Source organism: Brachyistius frenatus, unplaced genomic scaffold (genome assembly GCF_029030835.1).
Source record: "Brachyistius frenatus isolate BFR_SWC_R1_liver_20210118 unplaced genomic scaffold, ASM2903083v1 Contig_68, whole genome shotgun sequence".
Taxonomy (NCBI): Eukaryota; Metazoa; Chordata; class Actinopteri; family Embiotocidae; genus Brachyistius; species Brachyistius frenatus.
The window spans coordinates 356,931-381,783 of NW_027210667.1; the positions used below are offsets into that span (position 1 = coordinate 356,931).

The 24,853-nt window shown below is 40.1% G+C and overlaps 2 protein-coding genes across 6 annotated transcripts in view; both read right to left on the reverse strand.

The window, feature by feature from the left end:
* mtus2b (microtubule associated tumor suppressor candidate 2b) overlaps positions 1–8,026 on the reverse strand; it is a 195,850-nt gene extending 187,824 nt beyond the window's left edge. For 4 of the 5 annotated variants that reach the window (XR_011311264.1, XM_069707367.1, XM_069707366.1 and 1 more), the window contains exons 1-3: positions 7,923–8,026; positions 1,290–3,341; positions 654–846 (exon numbers count right to left, since the gene is read on the reverse strand). Coding sequence is in view for 4 of the 5 variants with exons in the window: in XM_069707367.1 (XP_069563468.1) it covers positions 654–846; positions 1,290–3,122 (2,026 nt within the window). In the remaining variant the exon portion in view is untranslated. Of the gene's footprint in view, positions 1–653; positions 847–1,289; positions 3,342–7,774; positions 7,866–7,922 lie in introns of those variants that run through there. The other variant, XM_069707365.1, reaches the window with a different exon arrangement.
* A 457-nt stretch (positions 8,027–8,483) lies between these two features.
* Positions 8,484–22,187, reverse strand: LOC138626000 (high affinity cationic amino acid transporter 1-like). Its single transcript, XM_069707370.1, has 12 exons — positions 22,125–22,187; positions 15,625–16,031; positions 15,388–15,546; positions 15,120–15,291; positions 14,884–15,017; positions 14,583–14,805; positions 13,420–13,559; positions 12,597–12,699; positions 11,873–12,078; positions 11,612–11,763; positions 10,718–10,826; positions 8,484–10,621 (listed from the first exon to the last, which is right to left on the reverse strand). The coding sequence occupies exons 2-12, from the start codon at positions 15,992–15,994 to the stop codon at positions 10,464–10,466; spliced, it is 1,926 nt and encodes a 641-aa protein (XP_069563471.1). The 5' UTR covers positions 15,995–16,031; positions 22,125–22,187; the 3' UTR covers positions 8,484–10,463.
* Between the last annotated feature and the right edge of the window lie 2,666 nt (positions 22,188–24,853).

Here is a 24,853-nt window from a genome sequence, read left to right on the forward strand (position 1 = left end):
ATATATGTAACGTAATTCATCTTGTGTTAACCTATTTCCAAAAGATAAACTATACGTTCTGCATGTATGCAGCTGACTCTGAAATCACATAGAACTCTAAGTCATAAGTCTCTAAAAGTGACGGAAATTACTGCCTCACTGTTGTATGCTTCCTCTTACCGATCATGATGCAGTTTACATCCATGTCTGTCCAAACTCATATAATACATGTAGTTAGGACTTTGAAGGGATTTAATAAAAGCTATTAAGTGTACTTTACACAAAGCTGTAGCCATGACAGTAGTCGATGTTTCAAATATAGATGTTGCTGCAAAGAAGCTAAACATTCAAAAACGTGGACGCTGTGACATCTTCAACCCGGCAGCACAGAAGATCTTTACCATCAGCACAATTTGAAGGTGGATACATCAAATTTGTGTAATCAGTTCAGTATCTGATCAAACGTGAAATATGGTTACAGTCTCCCCTTCTGTTCCCGAGTTATGGCATTAAAAAGAAAAGTGTTTTTGTGGAACATAATGATGTCACAGTGAAGTTGACCCTTAGGACATAAAATGTCATCACTTCAACATTTTATCCTATTTGACGTTTATTTGAAATTTTGCCATACTTAGTGTAAAATGTCCCATTATACCAGCAGATCACCATCTCACCTGCCAGATCCTGGTGGCCTGAGGTGGACACTCTGTCTACCTGAGCCGACTGGCATGGTGCTGGGGCTGACCTTTGACCCGTCTGCTGGACTCTTGCCTTGGCTGCAGGCTGCCTGTTCACAGCTCCTAACCCCAGCTGAGGCCTCAGGGTTCTGGGTGAACGGTAGACACTTCCTCCTTCTTGGGAAACATGCTGGTGAGAGACATTCCCAAAGCAGTCAGTCATCATCACAACATTTGTATCTACTGTTTCATTACTGTTAGCTTGACTGCTATCAGACTGGAGACAGACCTTTTGTCTTCACTTTTTGGGATATCACAAGATTCTCATATATATATATAATCTTCACTTCAACAACTCTCTTCATTCTGCTGTTGTTAGGGATGGTCGTGATTGGTCCTGTTTTTTTTTTTTTTTTATTTGAAGAGAAGCACTTGCACTCAAAACGGTTTCAAAATATTACCATGGTAAGGTCTGAAAAATGAGGTGCTCAATTTAGGTGAAATGGACAACTTGTTCTCCTGACTTGTTCAAACCCTTGTGTTACTTGAGCCACCAGCATGTAAAGTCACTAATCCTGTACCACTAATATTATGTGAATACAAAGTCTATCAAATCAAAAGTGCACTTCTCACCTCTTGCTGATATTTCTCTGACACCTCCTCATGGAAGCTGTCCGACTTCCCGCCAAGCCTTTGAGGAACGGTGCTGTTCGGAGGCTTCACCCCAGCAGGAGCCATGGCCGGAGGATAGTACCCCGCCTTCTGCATCTCCTGACGATATTTGTCAAACAGCAGATTGGAGGAACAGAGCGCTGGTGTGGATTTAGGTTGAGGAGCCACCTTTGGGTCTTTGTGAGCTGTTAGGCTGGAGTAAGAAGATAATCTCAGTGGGTGTGTAGAGGCTTCGTGTGGGGAATCAGAGACTTGTGGTTTTGCTTGAGTATTCTTCCGAACATATGTGATGATTTTCGGTCGGACATTTTTGGTCTTCTGGGGAGGCGAAGATCTCCTGGGTTCAGGCTCTTTCTGTTGAGGCATGACAGGTTTGGGGATGCCACTGCTCAAACTTGTCTTACCGGGTGGCTTGACAGTTTGACTCATACCTCGATGAGGGAAGTCACCGCGCTCCAAGCTCAGTGCCCTGATGCCCTGGACCTTGGCTGGAGAACCAGGAGGTCGTCTCTTGGGTGAACAGGAGGTGGTTTTAGGGGATGTAGGAGTTGCTGGTCGACTGGGGCTCCCCCATGGCTTCCTCCTCTCCAGACTTGATGCGCTGGAGGTGACGATGTTCCCAAAGGAGCCCTGCTTTTTTATGGTGTTATCAAAAGAGTGCTGCTTCTTGAAAGTATTCTCAAACGAGGGCTGCTTTTTAAAACTCCTGTCAAAAGAGTTTTGTTTTTTCAACATGTTATCAAAAGAGCCTTGTTTCTTTATGGCTTTGGATTCAATTGATGACTGATTCCCCTTTGCACCTGTTTTGGGTGGTATGTAGTTGAGGTCAGGGGTTTCCTCAGCTTGTGTGCTTTTATCCATTTTTTCTTCGTGTGATTTTGTAGCGGAGCATAAAGATTTGTGCTCAGTGTGTCTCTCTTGATCACAACGTCCCACCACGTTGGTATTCCCTGCTTTATTTCTCTGGTTATTGTTCCTCCTGTGCTCGTCACTGACATCCTTGCATAAAACTCTATTGTTCACTTGTGCCTGTGAAACAGCATCCTCTGAGGGAATTGTTGAATTCGAATTCAAGTCCACATCTTTTTGTGAAGTGCTTTTTCTAGCAAAGGGGGAAGGATGATCCTCTCTTTGAGAGGACTTGCCTCTCTCTGAGATGGTGGTGCAAATCTGGGAAGCCAGAGTCACGTCCTCTGAGATGGAGTGAGGACCAGAGGCAATATGCCAGGAGTCTGTCGTCTGGGTCCTGCCAACAGTGTCCATAGCGGTGACCATGCTTGAAATGGTGGACAGACAGGACACAAAGACATCAGTTTCAGAGCTTAACTCAGCCCTGGAAGTCTCTCTGCTTTCAGAAACATGAGAGGCGGTGGATTCCTGCTCGCTGGCACCATGCAGAATTGACTTCCTCTCTTCTGTGCTCCTGTTATCTGTGGCCTGTTCTACTGTGGCTTTTCTGCATGATGGGGGCTGTCCTTGAAGCCCTTTCCTTTCTGTAAGCCCGACAAAGTCCTCCTCATCCTCAACCAGATAAGCCTCCATCTCCTGACACTCCAGCATCTCAAACTCAGCCAGTTCAGGGTCGTCACACCGAGAGTCTGTACCCCAGATGATGACTTTGTCCTGCTCCGCTGTTTCAGGCATCACTCCTGACAGAGAGCCAGTATCCCCGGTTGTCCCGCCATCCTCTGTCTGAATATCATTGGCGTTGGCGTCCCCATCAGCCAGCACGCCACGCTGCCGGTTGTTATTCCTTAACTCCCCCTCACCAAAGGGCTCTCCTCGCTCACACATTATGGAAACAGACCTGAGATTTTGGCACCCTCAAGAGCACTTAAAGAAATCAATCATCCATGGCATCAATTACAAAAAAGTCTTGTCTGGCCATTAAAGAGTCTTAGTGGCACATCAGGCGCCAATTTTCCCATGTCTCTTCAGTATGCTAGAAATCAGACTGTTGAATATCATGTCTAACTTGGAAGGTGGGTCTTTATGACATCTGTGGTCCTTATCCTGTATAAAAACAAAAGACAACAAATAAAAAGATCAGGAAAATGAAAGATAACTTGATGAAAAAGTATTTAACGGGTGTAATATCACAAGTCTTTCATTCTGCTTCAGCATATCACCATGAATTGTTCCCAGTTCTTTCAGACATGAAACATGCAAGGCTTGTTTATTTCTTCAGAGCTTTGACTGAACTATTGTCAGGGGACCCAGAAATCCCAGAAGCACCTCAGTCAAAAGCACAGAACCATTTTCTTTTCCATCGTGACCTACTTTTCACATTACAACACACATACAATTTATTTCAGGAATTTAAGAAAATCACATCTGCACATTAAATCTCAGCGAGTTACTCATCTCAAATGTATGTTATGCCGTGTAACTGAATTCAGTACTTAATAAAATACTGTGGAGTATATGTGATAGCCGGGAGCAATGCGACACATACAGTTTTCTGACAACCGTGTGACAGAACAAGATGAGACAGAATTTCACACAGTTTCAGATGCCATCCATAAATATATGACCACAAACAAAAGCTAAAACTAGGACAAACCTCACCAGTGGTCTGTTATTTGCCCAAATCCTTTTTTTTCTAACTGAAAACTCACTCATTACACAAAAAGAATAACATAAAGGGTTTTACGAATGACAAGACTACAAACAAGAGACCATTTACCTTGGAGATTTAAAAGAAATTCCACTTGCAGTCTAACATGCAGCTCCTGATTTGATTTAAACTAGACATTAATAGGTTTAACATAAACCAAAGAATGACTAAATACCTCAAAGCAACAATGTAATGAGCTCTTCAGGAAAAAAAACATTTGCAGAAATGATTGAGCATAAGCAAATTAAGTGTTTGTCTTCTGGCTAATAAAATGAATTCTCCTATTGGAGCCAATGTAAATTGGACACCGTCCCCTGTGTATATGACAAGCAGACAGAGAACTAATATGACAACGGAGATGCTACATTGTGCCTTTATAGGAGAATTACGTTTTATATTTCTGCTTAACAACCTTTTAGTTATGGAGATTGTCTCAAGACCAAAGTATCTTTTGTCATAAAAAGAAGACTAACGTTCTGCAGCGACTGTAATTTTCTATAATCCCTTCGTATCATCTACTGCCTACTGTTGCCTACTCCTGCGTTAGCAGTGAACGTGTTCACTTGTTTACTACGTATATACCAGGCCAGGTACTATAAGTGCCTTCAGGAGTTCTCCATATCATGACCTGTGACTGCCTGTATCTGCAGTCATGTCATAATTAAAAAAGGCTGTTTGGTGTGCATAACAGAAATTATAAGAAACTAAAGATCTGAAAAAGAAAAAAAAAGAACTGTCGGATATGCCAACTCTTTTTGAGACATACTTATTAGTCTGTGAGATCAACAGGGAAACTTCTTTTGTATTTCACTGAGCTTGAAACGGTCAAAAATGAATTCTCTGTCAATACCACCACAGACTGGCAGGTTACTATAATAGAGCTATATTTACTAATTACTGCAGAATAATGACCTTGTGGTTTATCAGCCAGTAGGTGCCAGCATTTTTCTAATAGGAAAGAGGGTGTCTTACATCCATCCATCTCTGCCAGTTCCCTTCATCTCATCAGCCAGAAGCACATCATCAAGGATGTCTGCAATTGACCTATTTCCAGACTGGATCTTTGTACAGTACAGAGAGCCTCGACAGACTCTCTGATGTTGGGCAAAAACTCTTCCTCACAAAAGCACCTGCACACTTCTTTGCCATTATTCGGTGCTCGTTAACATTTATAACCATAACTTGAACTCCAAGTAAAAAAAACAACAACAACAACAACACCACCCCCACTCCACCCAAAATAAAATAATAATAAAAAAACGCTCTTAGCATTTTCCATGAATTTGTGCCTAACTTCTCGTTTAAATCACAAAAAGAGGAAAATAAATCATATTTCATTTCAGGTATGCAGCATTTTTTTTTTTTTTTTTTTTTTTTTTTTGCCAGAAGTCATCAGGACTAAAGGAGAAAGGGCAAAACAAAAAAACGTTTTGAAACAGCTTGGCTGATTAACTGGTGAATTCTGTGTTAAATATGTGTCAATAACGTTGACGTGGCAGCAGAAGAGCAGAAAGAGAAGATAAACAGAGTCGGACGACGGCATAACAGAGCTTCAAAACTCAAATCCTGCCCAACCAGAACCAAACGCAAGTCAAGAGCAGCAAGCTAATGTCACACTTTATGATTTTTCTAATATCGTCCGATAAACACCGCATGGCAACACGTGAATGTAGCGGCACTTATTTGTATTTAGACTTCAAACACTGCTACAGACATACTGGGTTGTATTTTATACACTTTTACAAGAAATGCAGAGGTAGCCCAAAGACAGAAGTGTCTGTTTGCAGTGCGGGCAAAACACTGCACTAACTGCTGTCTCAGCACATGCTCTGCACAACAGAGACCAATGCATCAGATTCCCTTACACCTGCCTCTCCCTCGCCTCCCTATAAGGTCTCACGGCGCTGTAATGGCTACTGTTCCACCACACAAAGTGACAAACTGTTTTCGAGAAAGAAGATGCAACCTGGTGGATTGTTTCTGCTGCAGCCACGATTGCTTTTCCAAACCTCAAATTGATTTCCAATTCCAAATCCGTTCCGTCATCATTCAGCAGCGTAGCAGTGACATGGTGTATGTGATTTACTTGTTATTAAGTTCCATGATTACGTTTTTGCGATCTAATCTACAAAATAATGATAATATCGAGGATTAAGAGTTATTCAGTTATTGACATAGGTGACTGGGTGGCAGACAGCCTGGATAAATGAAAACAATCTTAGCTGGAAAAAACACATGTAACATCAATATCATCCAGAACTCCACAAAGGCAATTTTGCTTGCTTCAGGTGATCTGTGACTTTGAGGATTCTTACAGTGGCCGTCTGACTAAGTGCACTTCCTAATTGTTTGCTTAACAGTCTATTGTGGTGGATGAAATTAAAAGCATTACAAAGATAATCAAACTTTTAAATGAATTTTCACTTTGCTCTCTTCAAAAATCTCTCGAGATTTGATCGACACAGGACGGGATGCTGCTCGTTTTGCTGACTGGAAGAAAGTGCAGTGCAAGTATTCTGAGTGACTGCAGCGATATTCTTCACTTCCTGTACCACCCTATTAACCATTTCCACCCACACGTAACATACTGCTGTACGTTGAAGCTGTCAGTGTGCTCGGCTCCATCGTGCTCCGGCCCTGTCACTTTCATCCATTTATTTATTTTTGTCTTTTCATTTACGTTCCCTGGTTGTTTTCCTGCTGCTGCACTGCTTCTAATGTTCCCGTGGTGACACCATAATGGCACAAGGGGGAACAAGGACATGTATGCTCGTCCCAACATGCTTCCCTGAACATGTTCCCCATCCCCCATCGTTCAGCAACTCACACTGCCACCTGCCTCCTGATACGGAGGCAAGACCTTCGCTGCGGCCTCTGATGAAATCTGTGCATCCCTGTACGAGTGCTTGTCTGAGTGTCTGCTCAAAATGACTTCCTTTCCTCAATCAAAAAAAAAACAGAAGCTCCCTGTTTTTTTTTTGCAGCCATACATCTGAAGCAGAGCACTGACCGAGGCCTTCACTTGTTCACCGAGCTTCACTTGGTGCTTAATGTAGAATTCTCATAAAATATTGAAGATAAATGAAAATGGAGGCACCAGTGTACCTCTCATTTTAACGCTCCAGTGGGTCTGATTTCTTTGTGTAACCGATCAAAGCTCACATACTGTAAGAGCATGTTGTAGCAACAGTAGCAAAGGTGTGCGCCTCTCCAGCCCATCACAGAAGGCACCCCAGATGCAGAAAAACACATATATCAAAAATAGAATATGAATGCAAATGCAGATACTTCTGAAGTAAATGCACAAATTTGTAGTATCAACGCCTTATGTGTTAAGTTGGTATACAAAAAGCTTCAAGTGATGGATAATTGAGGCCTGCTCACATGTCCTCACTACTTCACTGTCACATCTTACATAATGTGACAAAACTCAAGGCTTTATGGATGACTGTGTTCACCCAGAACCACACCTGCAAAAATCGGACACTTCGCTGTTACTAATGCCCATTCATTCTGCTCGTGCTGCCTTGTTCCTCACTTTAGTTTATAAATATACTGTGAAGTGCATCAACACACATGATGCCCATCTAAAAATAAGCACAAAAAGAGGAAGGACAGGCTTTGCTGCTTTTACGACAGACACAGAAAAGCAAACGTGAGATATGAAAGAGCACATACTCCACGGTGTGACTCCACACACTCACCCACTCTGAGGTGAGCCCACTTCTCCCGAGGTTACCTTTTCTAAAACAGTAACAGCTATATTAAGAATCTGCACTCCTGGAACACAAATACCAAATGACTTGAAAATACCAACGTTAATACTCACACCACGAACAACAGGACCAACCGCAGTTTTTCTAATAGATGCAGCAGAATCAATAAATCCAATTATCACTGCCGCTGATCTGAGGGTGAGATTGAGAGGCGGAGGCAGAAAACACCCGCTGCTCCCCGAGTGGAAGGGAAATCCTTACCGGTTAGATTCAGGTGATCCGCTGAAGAGCAGCTCGACAGCGAGGAGAAGAGGAAGGTGAGAAACATCCAGTTCGAGCCGTGATGAAGAGGACACAGTCTGCAGCATCGCTGGAAAACAGGGAGGAGAGGAGACGAGAGGAGAGGACTCAGCGGCAAAGTGGGCTCAGGTCGCCCCCTGCAGGTGAAAACCAGCAATTTATTTTCTCTTCTTTAATTAGAGCTACAAATACACTTGGCATCATAATGTGAAAAAAAAAATACTTTAAAAGAGTAAATACAAGTGAGGAATCAAAATTTTACTTCTAAATAGACGAGACCATTCTTTCTATCATTACACACAAGTTATCTCAGTTACATAAAGATTCCACTATTATTATTATTATTATTAGTGTAATAGTCGAAGAAGAAACAAGACAATATCTACACTATCCACAAAGAACAGAAAAATAGTTCACATTATTTCATGTAATCCATCTACTGCATGTAACACAATGGGATGTGTGCACCTACTTTTTGTAAAAAAAAAAAAAAAAAATCAAAGACAAATTGTGTGCTTTAACTTCCAGCATAATTTATTTACAAACCACAACCAATGTCAAGGCAACGTACACAGTCTGCCTTCACCACTGTGAATGTTATAAAATAGCAGCACTATAAAATATATACTTGAAACACCTATTTGTGCAGCATGCATGAAACAGACAGTGTTAAGAGCAAATACCCACACCAGTTGTGGTTCTCTGCTCGCATGGATGAAGTGTGACGTAACGACAGCAACCACAACAACGGGCAGAGTAAGAAGGGCAGTAACTGTTAACTAAGGTCAAGACTATTCACATAGATCAAAATAAAACATTGAAAATAAGCATTTCTAAACAGAGAATTATCCATTTGATTCTATGATCCAAAAAAAAAATTAAAAAAAAAAAATCTAACTTACAGGTGATACTGATATCCCAGTAAATGATTTATGGTATTTACAAAGCAAATTAGCAGAAAGGAAAACTTCCTGCAGCACAATCTTATTTGATATATTATATAGATATATTTAAAATGCAACAAAGTTACATACACTGTGCATATTTACAAGGTTATCTAGCATTTTCAACTTAGTGCTATTGCTAGATACATCTACAGCAACTGTCAATAAATAGCAACATTGTTCCAACATAATCCAATTAAATCGAATAGAATTTGGATTCTTATGATATCAATCGTTTCTCTCTACGGAACTCACCTAGTTTAAAAAGAGACTTCTTAAAAGTGTATTTTTCATATTTGCATTTTCAATCTTCAGTGGACATGCCTACTTTGATATATCACATTCACATTTTGGCAGCCCTGTGGATCCACACACACTATCAGGCTTCAAACTACACTGCTTGAGGTATAATATCACTGCTGGTGCACAATACAAGAGAATACAGAATAGCATGCGTTTTGTCTTTTTAAAGTAAAGGGGAGCAAAGAAAAAGTGAGTTATAGGTATGCAATATCACACACCGAATGTACTTTACCCCATATGGATGTGTGTGAACTAAAGAGTGAAAATGGTCCACTACAGTGACATTTCTCATATATTATAAATATAGGTTTTTCAAAATCCACAGTGTACTTTATATACAGACAATATATGTATATTTCACAAAGCTACTTAGAGGAATATCATACCTCAAAAGGTGTAACATTCATTTGGAAAACAGGCACTTAAAATAAATCTCTGAAGTGTCCAATTATCAGATACAATTCACATTAGAAGCTTTCTCTTCTTTAGCTGGTTTTAAAAAAAGTGTAATTCCCTGACAGAGACAACACGGGTGTTTTTGATTTCTTGTAAATGTGTGCCGTCAATCTGTATCGTTAATACATCTGTTAACCCTGTTTTACTGATAATGGAGTACTACAGCAGAATATTTATAGCACCATGTTGTACTCCTCTGAGCTATATGTATAAAACAGCCACAGAGTTGTGCTTTTCTGTTTCCTACGGTAACAATGTGAATTGTTAAAACTCCCAAAGCTGTAACTTTGAGGTAAACTTGCATGCATCACAAAAGTTGAAAACACTGAATTCAGCAACATTCTCAGCTATCTATTTTTTTTTTTTGTAATTCACGTTGTGTTTTCTGTAAACAGCCAGCATAAAAATATGTCGAGTAATTTCAAGCTACGTGAGCAGTAACAGGTTCGGAACTTGAATTGGGATTTTACTTATTGAAAACAATTGTTGCTCGTAAGGCTGATATACTGACGATCAAGGAACCAAAAAGAAGTTTACCAACAGACATAGTTTTCTAGTTGCCTACATAAATTATTATTACTGTTGAAATAAAAAATACTTTTCGATGTCTTTACATCTAATTTACCATTTCAATTCCACCGAACTTTCAAGATTTTTGGTTAGAATTAGGACAAACTTGAATGGGATGGGTGCATAAAAGTCCCCGTATGTCTCCTGGACTTAAAGCAAGAATTTAACGCAGGCCGATATTTCAATATGAAGATCAGTGATAGAATAGATTAGAAAGCCTCCTGTTTCCTCAGGAATCTTCATCCTGGTTGTCTGGGGTGGAGTTTCGTGTGTTGTGTAGGAAGGCCTCCTTCTCTGTGGCCATGGAGGGCGGCGTGTAGGTGTCTGACCTGGTTAACACTGCCTCTGCACTGTTGCGAAAGCCATAGCTGAAGTAGATAATGAAACCTAAAAATGGTGTGGAAAACATTAATGCAAAGACACAACTTACTTTTAACAACATGAGTGCAGTACAGAAGAATTGTCAATGTTGGCAAAAAGTACCTAAGACCATCCAGATGGCAAAACGCAGCCAAGTTCCTCTGTTGAGCTGCATCATCAGGTACACATTGACAAACATACTGATGATTGGGATGAACGGCAGCAAGGGAACCTGGAGAGAGAGTGTGTGTGTGTGTGTGTGTGTGTGTGTGTGTGTGTGTGTGTGTGTGTGTGTGTGTGTGTGTGTGTGTGTGTGTGTGTGTGTAGGCGAAGGGTAAAGAAAGTACAACATTACATATTAACGAAAGATACACTCAAAGCATCTAAGAATAATGACTGAATGGGTAATGTCGCAGGAAAACACCTGACAATAAAACAAACAACACTGAAAACTAAGGAGACTACATTATTTAAGAGTTTAATGAGATATTCTGAAGAAACGCGCATTACTTGCGAACCTTTTTTTTTTTTTAATGAACTTTGATCTGCCAACTAAATTGGCATCAATATGCTGGTATAATGCTGTTACGGTGTAACAGAGTGTGTTTAAAAACTTTTTATGATTTTCAGTACATCAAACTTTGATGATATAGCCAGTGCTTTAGTTTGTTTTAGTCCATTTACTTCTTACAGAGTGCAATCCAGCTAAAATCCTATAGTGTACTTTGTATGCTAGGCAGACACAATTTGTAGCCGTGGGGTTAAAAAAAACGTGTAAAAATGTAGCAGGTTAGAGCAGTTATAAAACCAGAGGAGCAGTTACTCCTAGTTTGCTTATTGATGTTTGCTCGGTTAACTTAAAAGCACTTTAACTGCAATAAAAAAAACTTTTTTTTTTTTTTTTAAAGAATTGTACAAACAATTTTTTACATACAACATAATATTTTGGCAATGTCACATTATTCAGCTGTCTATAAAATAATGTGAGAATACTCTTCGCTGAAAGGACACACTCACCTTGAAGGCAAGCTTTGCTTTGCTCTGTGGTTGTCTGCTCACAATGAAGGTGAGAAGCAGACCGACCACCATGATAACACTGAGGACAGACAAAGACCAGGCAGCTAGCCCTCCCTGAACAGCTACAACACCAAAAACACACACCAAAACACCTGGTGGGGAAAAAGAAGAGAGGACACCGGATCAGTAACAGAATTATTATTAATATAATTATTCAGGCATTTTTTATCTCGTTTTCTTTGAGCTTTGTATGTGTCTCACCAAGTATACTAGTGCAAATGTTGACAGCAAAGCCGGACAGAGGGGACGGCTCAGTGTTCGAAGGGCAAAGGAGATTCTTGACAGTGAAGCGGTCGTCTGGCTGTGGCAAGATGTCAATACTCCCCTCGTTATAAGACTCAGCAATGTCAGGTTCATCTTGGGTGTTGGCCATCTCATAGGCCATACTGGGCTGTTCAGGCTGGTACCTTCACAGGACAAAACAGTCAAAATTTGGGAAGGAAGCTCCCTATATAGCATATTCCAAGGCTAAAATAAAATCACATTCATTCTTATGGGTTTAACAGGTGTGTCTCTTGATTAAATTAATAAAATAATAGATTCATTCATTAGTGTAATCTAATGTTAACATACAACGCATAAAATAAAATAAAAAGGCCCCTATTGCAGGCTGACACCTTGTAGTAAATTGTAAATCAGCAGGTTTAGTGAGGTAGGAGCTCCCAAATAATTAGATCTGCGAAATCAAATTCATTTGAAACTTTCATGACCTATATTATTTTCCATTTTCTACTTGTTACCCTTGAAAAACTCTATAGATGATGTCTAAATTCTATCTATTTTAGACACTTCTCACGTTAACGGCATTAACACATCTGGACTGACTAGTCTGATTAGACTCTGGATTTCATTCCTTGTGAGAGGGTATAAAAACATGGTGTAATTCTCCGTATGTATAAACTGAGAGATGAGAGAGAAGGATTACCTGAGGACCAGCACACAGGCAGCCACCAGAGTGTACGCCAGCAAAGTGCCAATGGACATGAGGTCGACCAAGTCCTTCAGGTCAAATAGGAAAGCCATCACAGCTGCAGGACACACAGGAGAAACAAACACAATGTCAGCAAGACAACTTCAACAGATCCAAAAGGTAAAAAAAAAATTAAAAAAAAAACACACAAAGAAAATTCACCACAATAGAATTCAGACATTGTATTTGTTTTTTGAGAATTCATACTAACAAAGTCAATCATTTTCAAACTATTGCTGCACATGTGGGATTTTGCCACCGTCCTCCTTCCACAAGGGGGCACTGTTGCCCTTGGCCTCATCTCAGCTACCTACCAGACATAAGCCCTGACACCAAGGTGGAGATGATGGGCGTCTTCCTCTCACTGACACTTGCCAGAAACGAGAAGAGCAGACCGTCGCGAGCCATAGCAAAGATAATGCGTGGGAGTGGAAACATGGAGCCAAGAAGACTAAGCCAAGGATGAAGGAAGAAGAAGGAGGAGGAGGAGGAGGAGGAGGAGGCAGAGATTGACAACTTAAAGAAATGTTTGTGAACTCTGGTTTCACACAAGGCCTCAACCGTTCTCAGCCTGACATCCTGATAAACGACACATACGCCACTTAGAAAGTTGCTGAGTCAGAATCCAACCGGATTTTTACATTTACAGGATTGTCTTTATGCTGCATTACAAACTTGGCTGAGGTTGAGTTCTGGTGTTGAGGCCGTGTGTACCAAGAGTCTTGTAAGGTTCTGATGGGAACCCCAGCCAGTTAGTGTGTTTAGGTTGTGACCTCACCTGCCACAACACCTGATGTTACTGTAGCTGTTAGAGGGGTTTTGGTTCGTGGGCTGATTTTAGCCAAACACTTGAAGAGCAGGCCATCTTCTGCCATGGCCCAGATCACTCTGGGCATTGGGAACATGGAGCCCAGTAAACTAGTACGGGAAAGACAGAGAAAAGCATGCCGTGCAGGTGAATGCACACAGTTAGAAATATCACAAGGACACACGTCTGAACAACTTAAACGACATAAAATAACAGATTACGCAGTGAGTGCTTTAACTGATTTCTTAAAAAAATAATAATAAAAAATTCAAACTGAATGAACGTGTATACACTAAATGTACAAAAGTGTGTCGACACCTGCACGTGACATGTATATGTGGTTGCTGAAGCACTAAACCATAGAAGCAGTCAGGGGTGTCCACATGCTTTCTGCCAAAGACTAATTATGAGCATGCCAATTAGCTGAGTGTAAAATATTATTTAGTGAATATTCCTAATAATCTATTATAAAGAATATACACATAACACACATGCAAAAATATCAACAATAAATTAGTCTATGTATCTAGTTACAGTATGGTCACATTTTAGGGGTAAATTTGGGCCCAAAAATGTGAACGCTAAATTCAAGATACCCTGTGGAGTTTCTGAACACTGGAGTACGTTGTTTTGCTTGGATGCACACGTATGTGACACGATTCAATATTTTTGCTGATATTTTGTCTTGAGTCTAGTGACCTACAAGTGGCAAAATGGGTAGGTTTTAGGAAAATAAATGTATTTGTTGGAGGATAAACACAATGCACTACAGTGAGTAAGACTGTATGTAAACAGAAACTTTGTTTATTTAAAAGATAACTCCACAGAGCGCTTTTCAAACAATTAGATCATATGATGTATGCACTTATGACTTTCATAAAAACAATTTTCAAAGAAATAAAATTTTACTCTCAGTGTGCCAGCTGCTTAAAATGACATCTGGCACATAAAAATCTTTAATGGGTTTTGCCACATTTGTATATTAATACTACAACCTGTTCACCATACAGTAAATGAAAAAAAGAAAATATACTATTCAATATACTGCACGTTAATTATTCACTTCTAACAAAAAGCATGCTGAGCCTCCTCTGTGACTTTCCATGCTCAGAGGCAGTCGATGATCCTCTTACCTGGTGGACAAAGCACATAAAGAGCCGATGGCCACTGCATAAGTGGCTCCCTCCCAGCCCACATACTTAAAGGCTACTGGCAGAGGGCTGTTCATATCCAGCATGTAGTAAGGCATCATCATAGTGAGGGCCCCAGACACACCAAAGTATGCTACGAAACAGATGAGGAGAGAGGCCACAATCCCGATGGGAATGGCTCTCTGGGGATTCTTCACCTCTTCTCCTGGAGATGAAACATAACCGGAGATGTCAGACGATACAGCTCACGCGTGAATTATCAGTTTAATGTATTCTCTCTCACCTGTCGTGGCAATGCAGTCAAACCCTACGAAGGCATAAAAACAGGTGGCTGCACCAGAAAGGACTCCGGTCCAGCCAAAAGGCATGAAACCACCTTGACCGAGAGTTTTCTCTGCAGGTAAGGAATCAGATATACTGAAAGTAAAAGAGAGATAATGTTTGCTTATTTTAAAAACATATCCGGCATAACATTAGGCACATTATACATTTTGAAAATAGAGTGTTAATTCCACCCACTTGAGATTAGAGTTTCTGGTAGCATTGAGGATTTCTTCAGGGTTCAAGCTCCAGTTTTTTAGGTTTCCTTTAACCAAGCCGGAGATGACCACAAACACCAGCACCAGTACATTGATGCAGGTAAATACTTTATTTACCAAGGCTGACTCCTTTACTCCAAATGCAAGCAGACCTGTTAAAAAAAAGATGTAAAAGATGAAAGAATATGATGTAAAACAAGAAAAAACAAATTAAGAGATGAAAGAGATATATCAGAGTTGTTCCTGACCTGTCAGAGTGATTATGATGAAGACAGCAAATATGTCTGGATATTTTGCCAGGACTCCCGGAGCGTTCATGGTCATGTATTGTTGGCAAAATTCCTCAATGCGCCTTCCAATCAGCTCATCAAAGGTCGCACTCCAGGCCCTGGCCACACTTGAAGTTCCTGTGCAGAGAAAAGTGTTAATGTGAACTGAACAATATTAATACCAACTTCTTCCCCTCCTTATTTAAAGTGCCTCACCGATGACATAAGAAAGAATGAGGTTCCAGCCTGTGATGAAGGCCCAAAGCTCTCCAACCGTCACATAGCTGTAGAGGTAAGCCGAGCCAGTTTTGGGGACACGGGCTCCGAACTCGGCGTAGCACAAACCAGCCAAGACGGAAGCCAGGGCGGCGATGAGGAAGGAGAGGATGATGGCGGGTCCAGAGCTGTCCCGGGCTACAGCACCAGCAAGCACGTAGACGCCAGCGCCCAGCGTACTGCCGACACCCAGGGCCACCAGGTCAAACGTGTTGAGGCATCGAGACAAGCGGGAATCGTCCGCGTTACAGTCCACAACCTTCACCCGCAGAAGCTGCTTCCCAACGCCTTTCAATGTCGCCAGAATCATCCCGGCTGGCACACTGCAGCAACTTGTTGGAAGGTACCTGTTGACAAAACAAGGCAGGACGGAAAGGGGAGATTCGTATGCATCTGTAAATGAAGAGAAGAGCAAAAACTATGGCTCTATTTCTGGCTTGTAACAAACAATTTGGCGTTCTGATGAATAGTAATTTAGTTGATTAGTGACAGTAAATGATAACAAATTGCTGACAATTTAACCTGACATTTTGATGAGTTCTTTTTACGCATTGGGAGTAAAAACATTCCCAATTTCCTTTCCTTGTATTTTCTGTTCAGTGACGGGGGAGAGCTGTGAGCATTTCGACGGTGTCACAAGACAAAACTGAACATGAGAACACTGCTACTGACGCCCTTTGCATCATGACGATGGGCACAAACGCACTGCAACACAAGATTACTGTCAAAATGTGACTTCATTTCAAACAATCTTAATTTAATGAGGTAGAGTCTGATGAAATTCATACGAATTCATTCATACTAGACAACAACTTAAGTCAGAGTTCACACAACCTGTTAAAAGCTCTGCGTCAGGATGCGGGAAAAATACGAAACTAAAATAGGTGGACATTATAGTACTTTTGACACTACTTTTAAATCAGTTTTTTGAATTTTGTTATCAGGCATAGTTTTTATGCGCCAGTGTATTTTACTTGTTCATAATGGCATTGTTTTCCACAATGGAAACAGCTCTTGGCGAGAAAAATAAACTTATGTTTGATGCATAACCCGCAACATTTCATCTAGAGTGGTAAACAGCTGTTAATGCGAACAATGGCTATGTAGAAACAGCTTGAAAAGGGAGCTAATTGTGTAAATGTTACTGGTGCACCCTTAAAGCAGACAAAAATCAGTTTTCCTCTTGGTAACTTTTTTTTGCAGTTTTATTTCTCCGAAGAAGCCTGTGCTCTTTTTTTGCATCCTCGTGTGCACACCAATACTGTGTTACTGTCCACGCAGTAACGACGACTGTCCCACAAAGCTTGCATCAGAGCTGCTCGCCGAGTGATGACGCAGGGTGTCGCTCTAAACAACAATACACATTTTTCTCTGCAAAAGCAGCATTACAAAGAAAACCACCGGGATTAATTTAGAAGATAAAAAAAAAAAAAAAAAAAAAAAGAAAAGAAAAGTATAGTCTTTTCTGTCAGAACTGTCAATGTTCAAATGAACTTTATAATGTCCAAGTATTTTTAGGTCGCAACATTACTGACAAAATTAGTATGATGAGTTTGCTGTTTGTTTATATGCAGTTCAGACCAGTTAGAACAGCTGCAGTCTATGCAACTACCTCAATTATCGTAGCTATCTACGAAAATGAGACCATATTTATCCCAAATGAAGTACCATGAACAATATGTGAAATATTGCAGTGTTAATATTACGAGGTCAGCAGTAATGGACATTTTACACCTTGCTAAAAAGGTAAATGATGATGTTGCCAGTCATTTCAAATCAGCATTAACAGCCAAACAGTTATGCTATGAAGCCGTGAAAGCGAGATTCAATTTCAAAGCCTCTTTTAAAACCACCCAGCATAGACAGATATAGATCTGCCCAACAATACGGACATGTACTCACTTTCACAACACAATACAAAACAGGATCTTCTGCCTTCACTGATGAACTCAGTTGTTGCGCTTGAATTAATAGTTCCACGCAACTTATCATCAACAGTGGAGCTGCAGACTAGTTTACCGTCGGCTTCAGATTCATGTGACACTGATGACCTCTTTGCGTACCATGTACCATGGTACAAACCATTCAGGTGTCTGGCTCACAAATAGAACAGTGACACATCACATGGCCTCAGGAGCAGCTGTGACGACAGTTATACTCCCCCCCCTGCAAGACCAACAGACTCTGGCAGGCTCTTCTCAATATCATCAAGTCCATACAAGAATAAAGACGGAGAGAGAATAATGAGCCGATTGCATTCCTTTACTCTCTTACAGCAGATACAGTTTTACATCAAATAAACTCTTGATTCAGATTTAGGGAGGTAAATATCAAATTGGTGTGTTTTTGGAATTATTGTCAAAGACAAGGTCAACTGAGTGCTTTATAAATATGTGAATGCACAGCAGGATATTTCCACCACATATCAGAAAGATTAAATGCGTTTCTTCCAAAGGAGCCAAGATTCAAGCATTATATTGACATCAGTTGGAGCCAAAGAGTTTTGAGTTTTCTGTCTAGGTTGTCATGACCTGGTTGTCAGAGCTAGACATCTAATTTTGTTTGATGACATTAAATGTAAAATGAGCTGAAATTAGAAAGGAACAGCGAAGGACAAAGTGCATAAATGAAGTAGTTTCCGTCTCACATCAATCATTAATGTGACCAGAAGCGTGGCATTAAAGAATTTTTCTTTGTATATTGTTCAAAGGAACGTTTGCCTGGGCAAAATGGGGCGGTAACAGCCAGCTGTTCAGAACTAACCGCAGAGACGTACTTGCAGGGGCTGGGCTAAAAAAAGGAGGGTAGGTAGGAACTGGACCCTGCCCTCCTCTCAGCCAATCACTGGACTCACACCTGCTCACACACACACACAGGGAGCATGTGGGCCAATTTTGAACAGCAGTCAGTCACATGCTCTTCACTATTAGGCTGTAGGGAAAATACTTTTGCTCCTTCAAATGACTTTTATAATGGCCGTGACATTGTTGACGGCAGCGGAGTCACACTAAGACCTCAATCACAACTTCAATACAACATAACAAATATACATGTGGTCAAAACTCAAATTAGTTTAACTTAGATCCACAAACAAATTGGCTCAGATGTTGGTAGTGGTGGTATGGACTTGATAGTGGTGCATTTACCATTTTCTGTGGAGCTACAGAAATGATATTTCAATTGATTCTCCTTTGTAAATGTTGTCATTACATCTTTAGAATATATTTTACTTGCACTCAGTTAATTTGAAAAATGTATACACGTATCATGTAAAACACCTGCTAAACCACCTGCATCTGAGGAAAACAATTTATCTAAGGATGTGAGAGGGCAACTTGACATTTTTTTTTTTTTAACCTGAATTGAAAAAAAAAGAGCTAGCTGTCTTCAATTATAATTTCCTCTGCATGAATTTAAAAGAAGACGACAGATGACGAGAGCCAATTCAGAGACCACTGAGCTCCCCCTTGGCATGTGAAGAGTATTTAGCAGCACTACAAAAAGCCCATCTGCCCTTGTGGTGTAACTGGGGATGGAGCAAACACAGTGCTATGTGAGGGCGATCATAAAACAGACATCTTACACAAGCCAAACAAACGTTCCTTTCCAGGGATCTGGGCCTTTGTGATTCCTCTAGAGGCCACATTAACCTTGGAACACAAAAACCAGCACAGACAATCAACAAAGCCAAGCTGTGAGCAAATTAACAGCTTCTACAATATATATATATATATATATATATATATACCACTATATTTACAAAATGTTTGATACTGCTGTGGTTGACAAGCGAACATCTGTGTGCTACCATCTGGATTCTGAAAATGTCCACATTTAAAGATGCTATATCAAATCAGAAATCATCTGACTCATTTGTTATGATAACAGTTATTCATTATGCATAATCTGCACACACAGTAGAGCCAATAAAAGCAGCATCCATAATGTGGATAGTGAGATGTTGACAGTCTCTAGCCGGGCGCACTGTCAAACACAGCGCAGCTGACATGACCTTGCAGGCTTCTCACTGACTAGGTGTTGACATTCTGTACCTTCCTCACACTTTGTACTTTATGTAAATTCACAAATGTCAGAGAAAACAAATACAGCTTCTACACTATAACTGACATCCCCATAACATTTGTGTCTGGTACGATATTTCACACATGTTGATGTTGAAGTGCATTAACAGATCTGAGATAAGTGGCTGACCCCTGGCTGGCTCTGAGCCTGGAGCGTTGCTCCTAAGTACTATAAAGTACTATAAATTTAACATTTTCTTTGGGAGCCAGGTGGTCATGCTGCTTTTTCAAAAAGCACAATTGCTAGTTTGAATTAATTTGCATATGTTTTAAGAACACTGTCAGGCCTAATTGGCCAACATGTCAGGAACATGTAATTTTTAAGTTCCTTTCCTACCTTTTCTACAGATATAATTGTTGTTCATTTCTAAAGTGAAGTTGGCTGAAAACATGGAACATTAAATACACGTTGATCACTGCAGGTTTCTAATAACTTCTTAAACAGGAACAGTGTTTTATCGTGGTCACTGCGCAGTCAGTGATTAAAAACGGCACCCCAATGATACCGATAGACAATACCAATGTCAATATTTTATTATGGAAGGTGTCAATAAAACATGTAGATATTTTCAGTGTACTGTACATCCGTTACAGATTTCATGCCCTAAAATATTTTCAAAAATTAAAAGGGCCACGTGATTTCAGCGTTTGATTGACAGCTATGTTCCCGCAATACCATGACAGGACACTGTAACTGCATATGAAGTGGACACCAGTCAAATTCTTCGGCTGGCTGCTACATACATAAATATATACTTAAAAAGTTTTACAACACATGGCCAGTATCAGCTCCATACACTACGCTACTTCCATGCTTGTGTTATTGAACTAATAAAGTTCAATTAAGAAGGTCTACAGTATAGCTGAGATAAACACAGGAGCACAATGCGTCATTCTCAACCATACCAATAAATGGACAGACAGGAAGCTGTAATACCAAATCAAAAGTGTGGCATAAACATTTTACATCAGTAAAATATTATCTGGATAAAGAAACATTTGTGCACTGTATGTTTTATTCAGGACAGCTTTTAAGTGTAACACTTAGATTAGGGAGTTTTTCTTAATCTACTGAACATTTTGTAGATTTTCTGAAACTAAGATTAAAAAAAAAAAAAAAAAAGACAGATAAAAGAAATACAAAATATTGACTGTTTTTGTTTCCTATGAAGAACATTTTCATATTTTTCTCTCATTGGAAAAAAATAAGGCTCCTCTGAGATCAGCACGAGAGAGTGAGGATGAAGCAGTCTGAGTAAGTATTGTCTTTTTATTGAAAACTCCAATTGATTTGAGCGTCATTGAGACATCAAGAAGACATCTTTTAAATGCCTGCAGTTGGATTATTAACAGTGGGAATGATTACACAAACCAGTAATACTTTAAATGTACATTACGGGTATCTGTTCTAAGACAGAGCTAAAAACTGTGAAACCAAGCTTTAACAATAACTGCCAAGAGGAAAATGATCCTCATTCCTGCGGAAATAATTGTCTGTTTGCTGCTTATATTGTGATATTGTTGCACACCACAACAATGTTGACAAATAAAGGTAACCATTTTAATTACTAAATTTGAATATAGTCTGTTTGTTAATTTATAGATTAAATTAAGTAGAATTATGCAAAATTCTTAATTTATCATTTCACAGCTTGTTTACAGATGTTTTAAAAAACATATACTATATAGTTGTAATAAGAAAAGTAAAAAAAATAAATAAATAATAATAATAATATAATATAATATAATAATAAGATATTCGGAGTAATTCATGAACTTTCTCTGAATATAACATTCACAGCTTCGTAATTGTCCAGGTGCAAAACATCCAAACTCTTACCACTATTAACATGGCTTGAGTTCTCATTACTTAAACTATGTTGTTAAGTCATAAAAACTATGAAACATGTGCAGGACTTGTCATTTATTTACTGTGAGGGTTCATCCACATCACTGGTAGGAGTGATTCTTCTAAAATGATGTGGCGCTATAAAAGGAAATGCTTCTCCACATGAACAGCTCAGTCTTCATAAACAGTAAACATCTACTGAGCTACTTCCAATTCGCCTCTGACCGGCAGATCTTTGGATATTTGCATGTCACTCGACTACTTTAAAGTCTGCTGGTATGAATGAAGGAATGGAGTACGGTGGCTTCCCTCACAGGCACTAAACTTCATATTGCATCAGCCGGATGGTCTTTTCCTTTTTCAGACCCTGTGCGCTGCTTCCTTTAAGACAACTGCATGGTGTTGCATTGCTGACAAGAAGCCACGCTGTTCCATTTTTTTCCCCCCCTTTAAACAAACAGCTAAAACTGAATGAAGTCACTTATAAACAACTAAATATCAAGTCTTACCTACTTTACACCACACGGCTTTTGCTTCTTTCAGTTTACGCGGCTCCCCCTCCAGTAGCAGTTGTACATTATTCCGCCACACACTCTGGCTGCGGACGGAGGTGAGCGGCCCATTCATGGACAGCAAGACGTCTGTGGCTCCACCCGGTGAGCTGCATGGGCGACTTGCAACCACCAGATGACGCTCTTTACAAGTAAATGCTCCTCCATCTTCTCCTGAGGATCTCCGAGGCCTCCTGGATGATGCGCAAAAGAAACCGCAACATACCCAGCAGTCATGTCTTAATTTCAGATTTAGCCCTACAGCCATATGCATATGTTGATATCTGTCCCTGCTGTTCCTCCTTCCTTTCATCGTTGCAAACAAACAGTCACATCAACACAGGATGATTATGAATTGCTTGTGATGTTGCGAAAGTCTCCGAGGGGAGGGGGGGGGGGGGGGGACAAAGCTGTTCCGCTCTGTTCTCTGAGTTTCCTGCTGGGGCTGTGCGGTGGTGTCAGGCTGTGATGCTCCTATTTCAGTCTGGAGTTTGATATGTAATACAAATCTACACTGGAGGATTAAAGTGGACTCAGTGGTCTGCACAAAAAGAAGCCACACTAATCGACTAAAAGCTCCAACTAGTCTGGGATGCAGCGAGTCCCTCCAACCAGAGCAGTGATTTTGGGTCCTGTTGAAACTATTAGCAGAGGTTGTTTTAGACCAGCTGGATATTCAAGATTCTCCGTGATTCCCTCCTTTGCTTCGACTGTAACTACATGAAGCTACTGAAGCTCCCTAAAGACATAATTGGAAAGAAAAGGGCTTTATACATAGCCTTATTTGACATTTCTAGATTTATGGTTGACTGCTGCTCACCCCAGTGGGCCAATTGTGTCTTGCCTTGATAAATGGGAGGGTGGTCTTAGGTAATTTTGAAGTAATGCACTTCCTGTGGGGCTTAGAGAAGGACTGTACCAGATATCCCCGCATTTTGATCCTCTTATATTTGTCCATTTCTGGGAGATTGTTCACACCCCATTAAATTATCTTTAATAAACAGGAACCTCTGGATTTTAATGCAGTTTCTTACTATAGCCAGTGTTTCTTTGCTCTGGGTATCAGAAACTTAATCAATGACGGTTTTCATTCAGCCAGGTTAATGTGGACTGAAAAGATCCCATAAAAAAAGGATAATGCGGTTTATTACCTTTTACAATAGAAAACAAGTGGCATTTTGGGCTCCAAGGTCTGCGTTGGAACCAGCTGTTGTCAGTGTTCTGCATAATGATGAAAAACTGATAATGGGAAATGGGAAAAAGAATAACGGCACTCTGCTCTCTGCTGGGCTCCACTTCCTTCCTGATTCCAGAACGCACAGCATGGTTTTTTTTTAACAATCATATCAGTCACATTAAAGCAACGATTTAAATCAGTTTGACCCAAGGGCCCAAGGATCTTTCCTTTTCAAGCTTTTGACTTGACATTTGAGGAATGTTCCAATGTTGTTGGGAAATTTGCTTGTTTGCCATCTTGCCAAGAGTTAGATGATAAGCCTGATATCAATTACATATTTACACTTTCAGTGAAGAAATACCACCATCACAAGTTCAGCCTTTCTTATGGGACAAACGCTTGAAGTGGTTGTCAAAAGAAAAAAAATGATATCCAACACCAACTTCAATATCCTCATTGTGCCTTTTATGTATTACCCTGAAGTCACGAAACAAGCTTTTTTTTTTTTTTCAGAACAGACATGCTTTTTGGGGAAAAATGACATTGTGGGTTTTTTCCCCAAAAACCACAACGCATGTCAGTTTAAAAAAAACCAAAAAAACCCAGCATTCCTGGCTCTGCAACGTGAATGTGGTGACATACGACATGCACCAACATGGAGCGAACGATATTGTGATCATTGCTTTGAATAATATTGGTTTTGTTCCTACCAAGACACTAAAACTTTTTATTAAATTATTAAAGCTTTGTCCACTCGAAATATTCCATGAACAGACCCAACAAATGGAGCCTTTGCCCATACAGTATTAAAGGAGGCTAAGGTCATGGAGGGCACTGTCTAATCATCTGAGAAAAATAGAACAAGCCGGTCTAAATGGGGTTTAGGTCCCATACTGTGTGCCACAGGTGTTCAAACCTGCAGGAGCTGATTGTTCCTGAATACCAGTCTATCTCTCTTCAACAACAGCTATTACAAAAACAAAAACAACAACAACAATGACGATGTGGACCAATCCACATATTCAGGAGAGAAAAGCACAAATGGTCTTATGCTGAAACTGAACTGCACTTTTCAGAGTACAGCATGTGCTAAATATACAGGTTATTAGAGGAAAAAGGATCCTCTCAGATAGTCATTGATTTTATTTGTGTACTGTGGTTCCCAAAATGCAGGAAACTGATTCAGTTACTATATTGTACAAACGATACAATGTATTTGTATTACAGAAATATTTAAACATCAGAGCAGAATATAATTGAAGGAATTTTGTATTCGAGCTGCAGCAGCGTGCGGAGCATCAACCCTTTCTGACTGGTGCAATCTCATGAGTCAGACTCTGAAAACATCCTCTCCGTGCATGTCATGCTCCCATTTCAGACTATGACATGATAGACTTTTCCAGGATCTGTTATTTTAGGCCAATATATTCTTGTGAGCCCATAAGAAATGCAAGAAGACAGTTACAATACAGTTACTTGCCAAATCCCCTCATGGACATCACAACACATA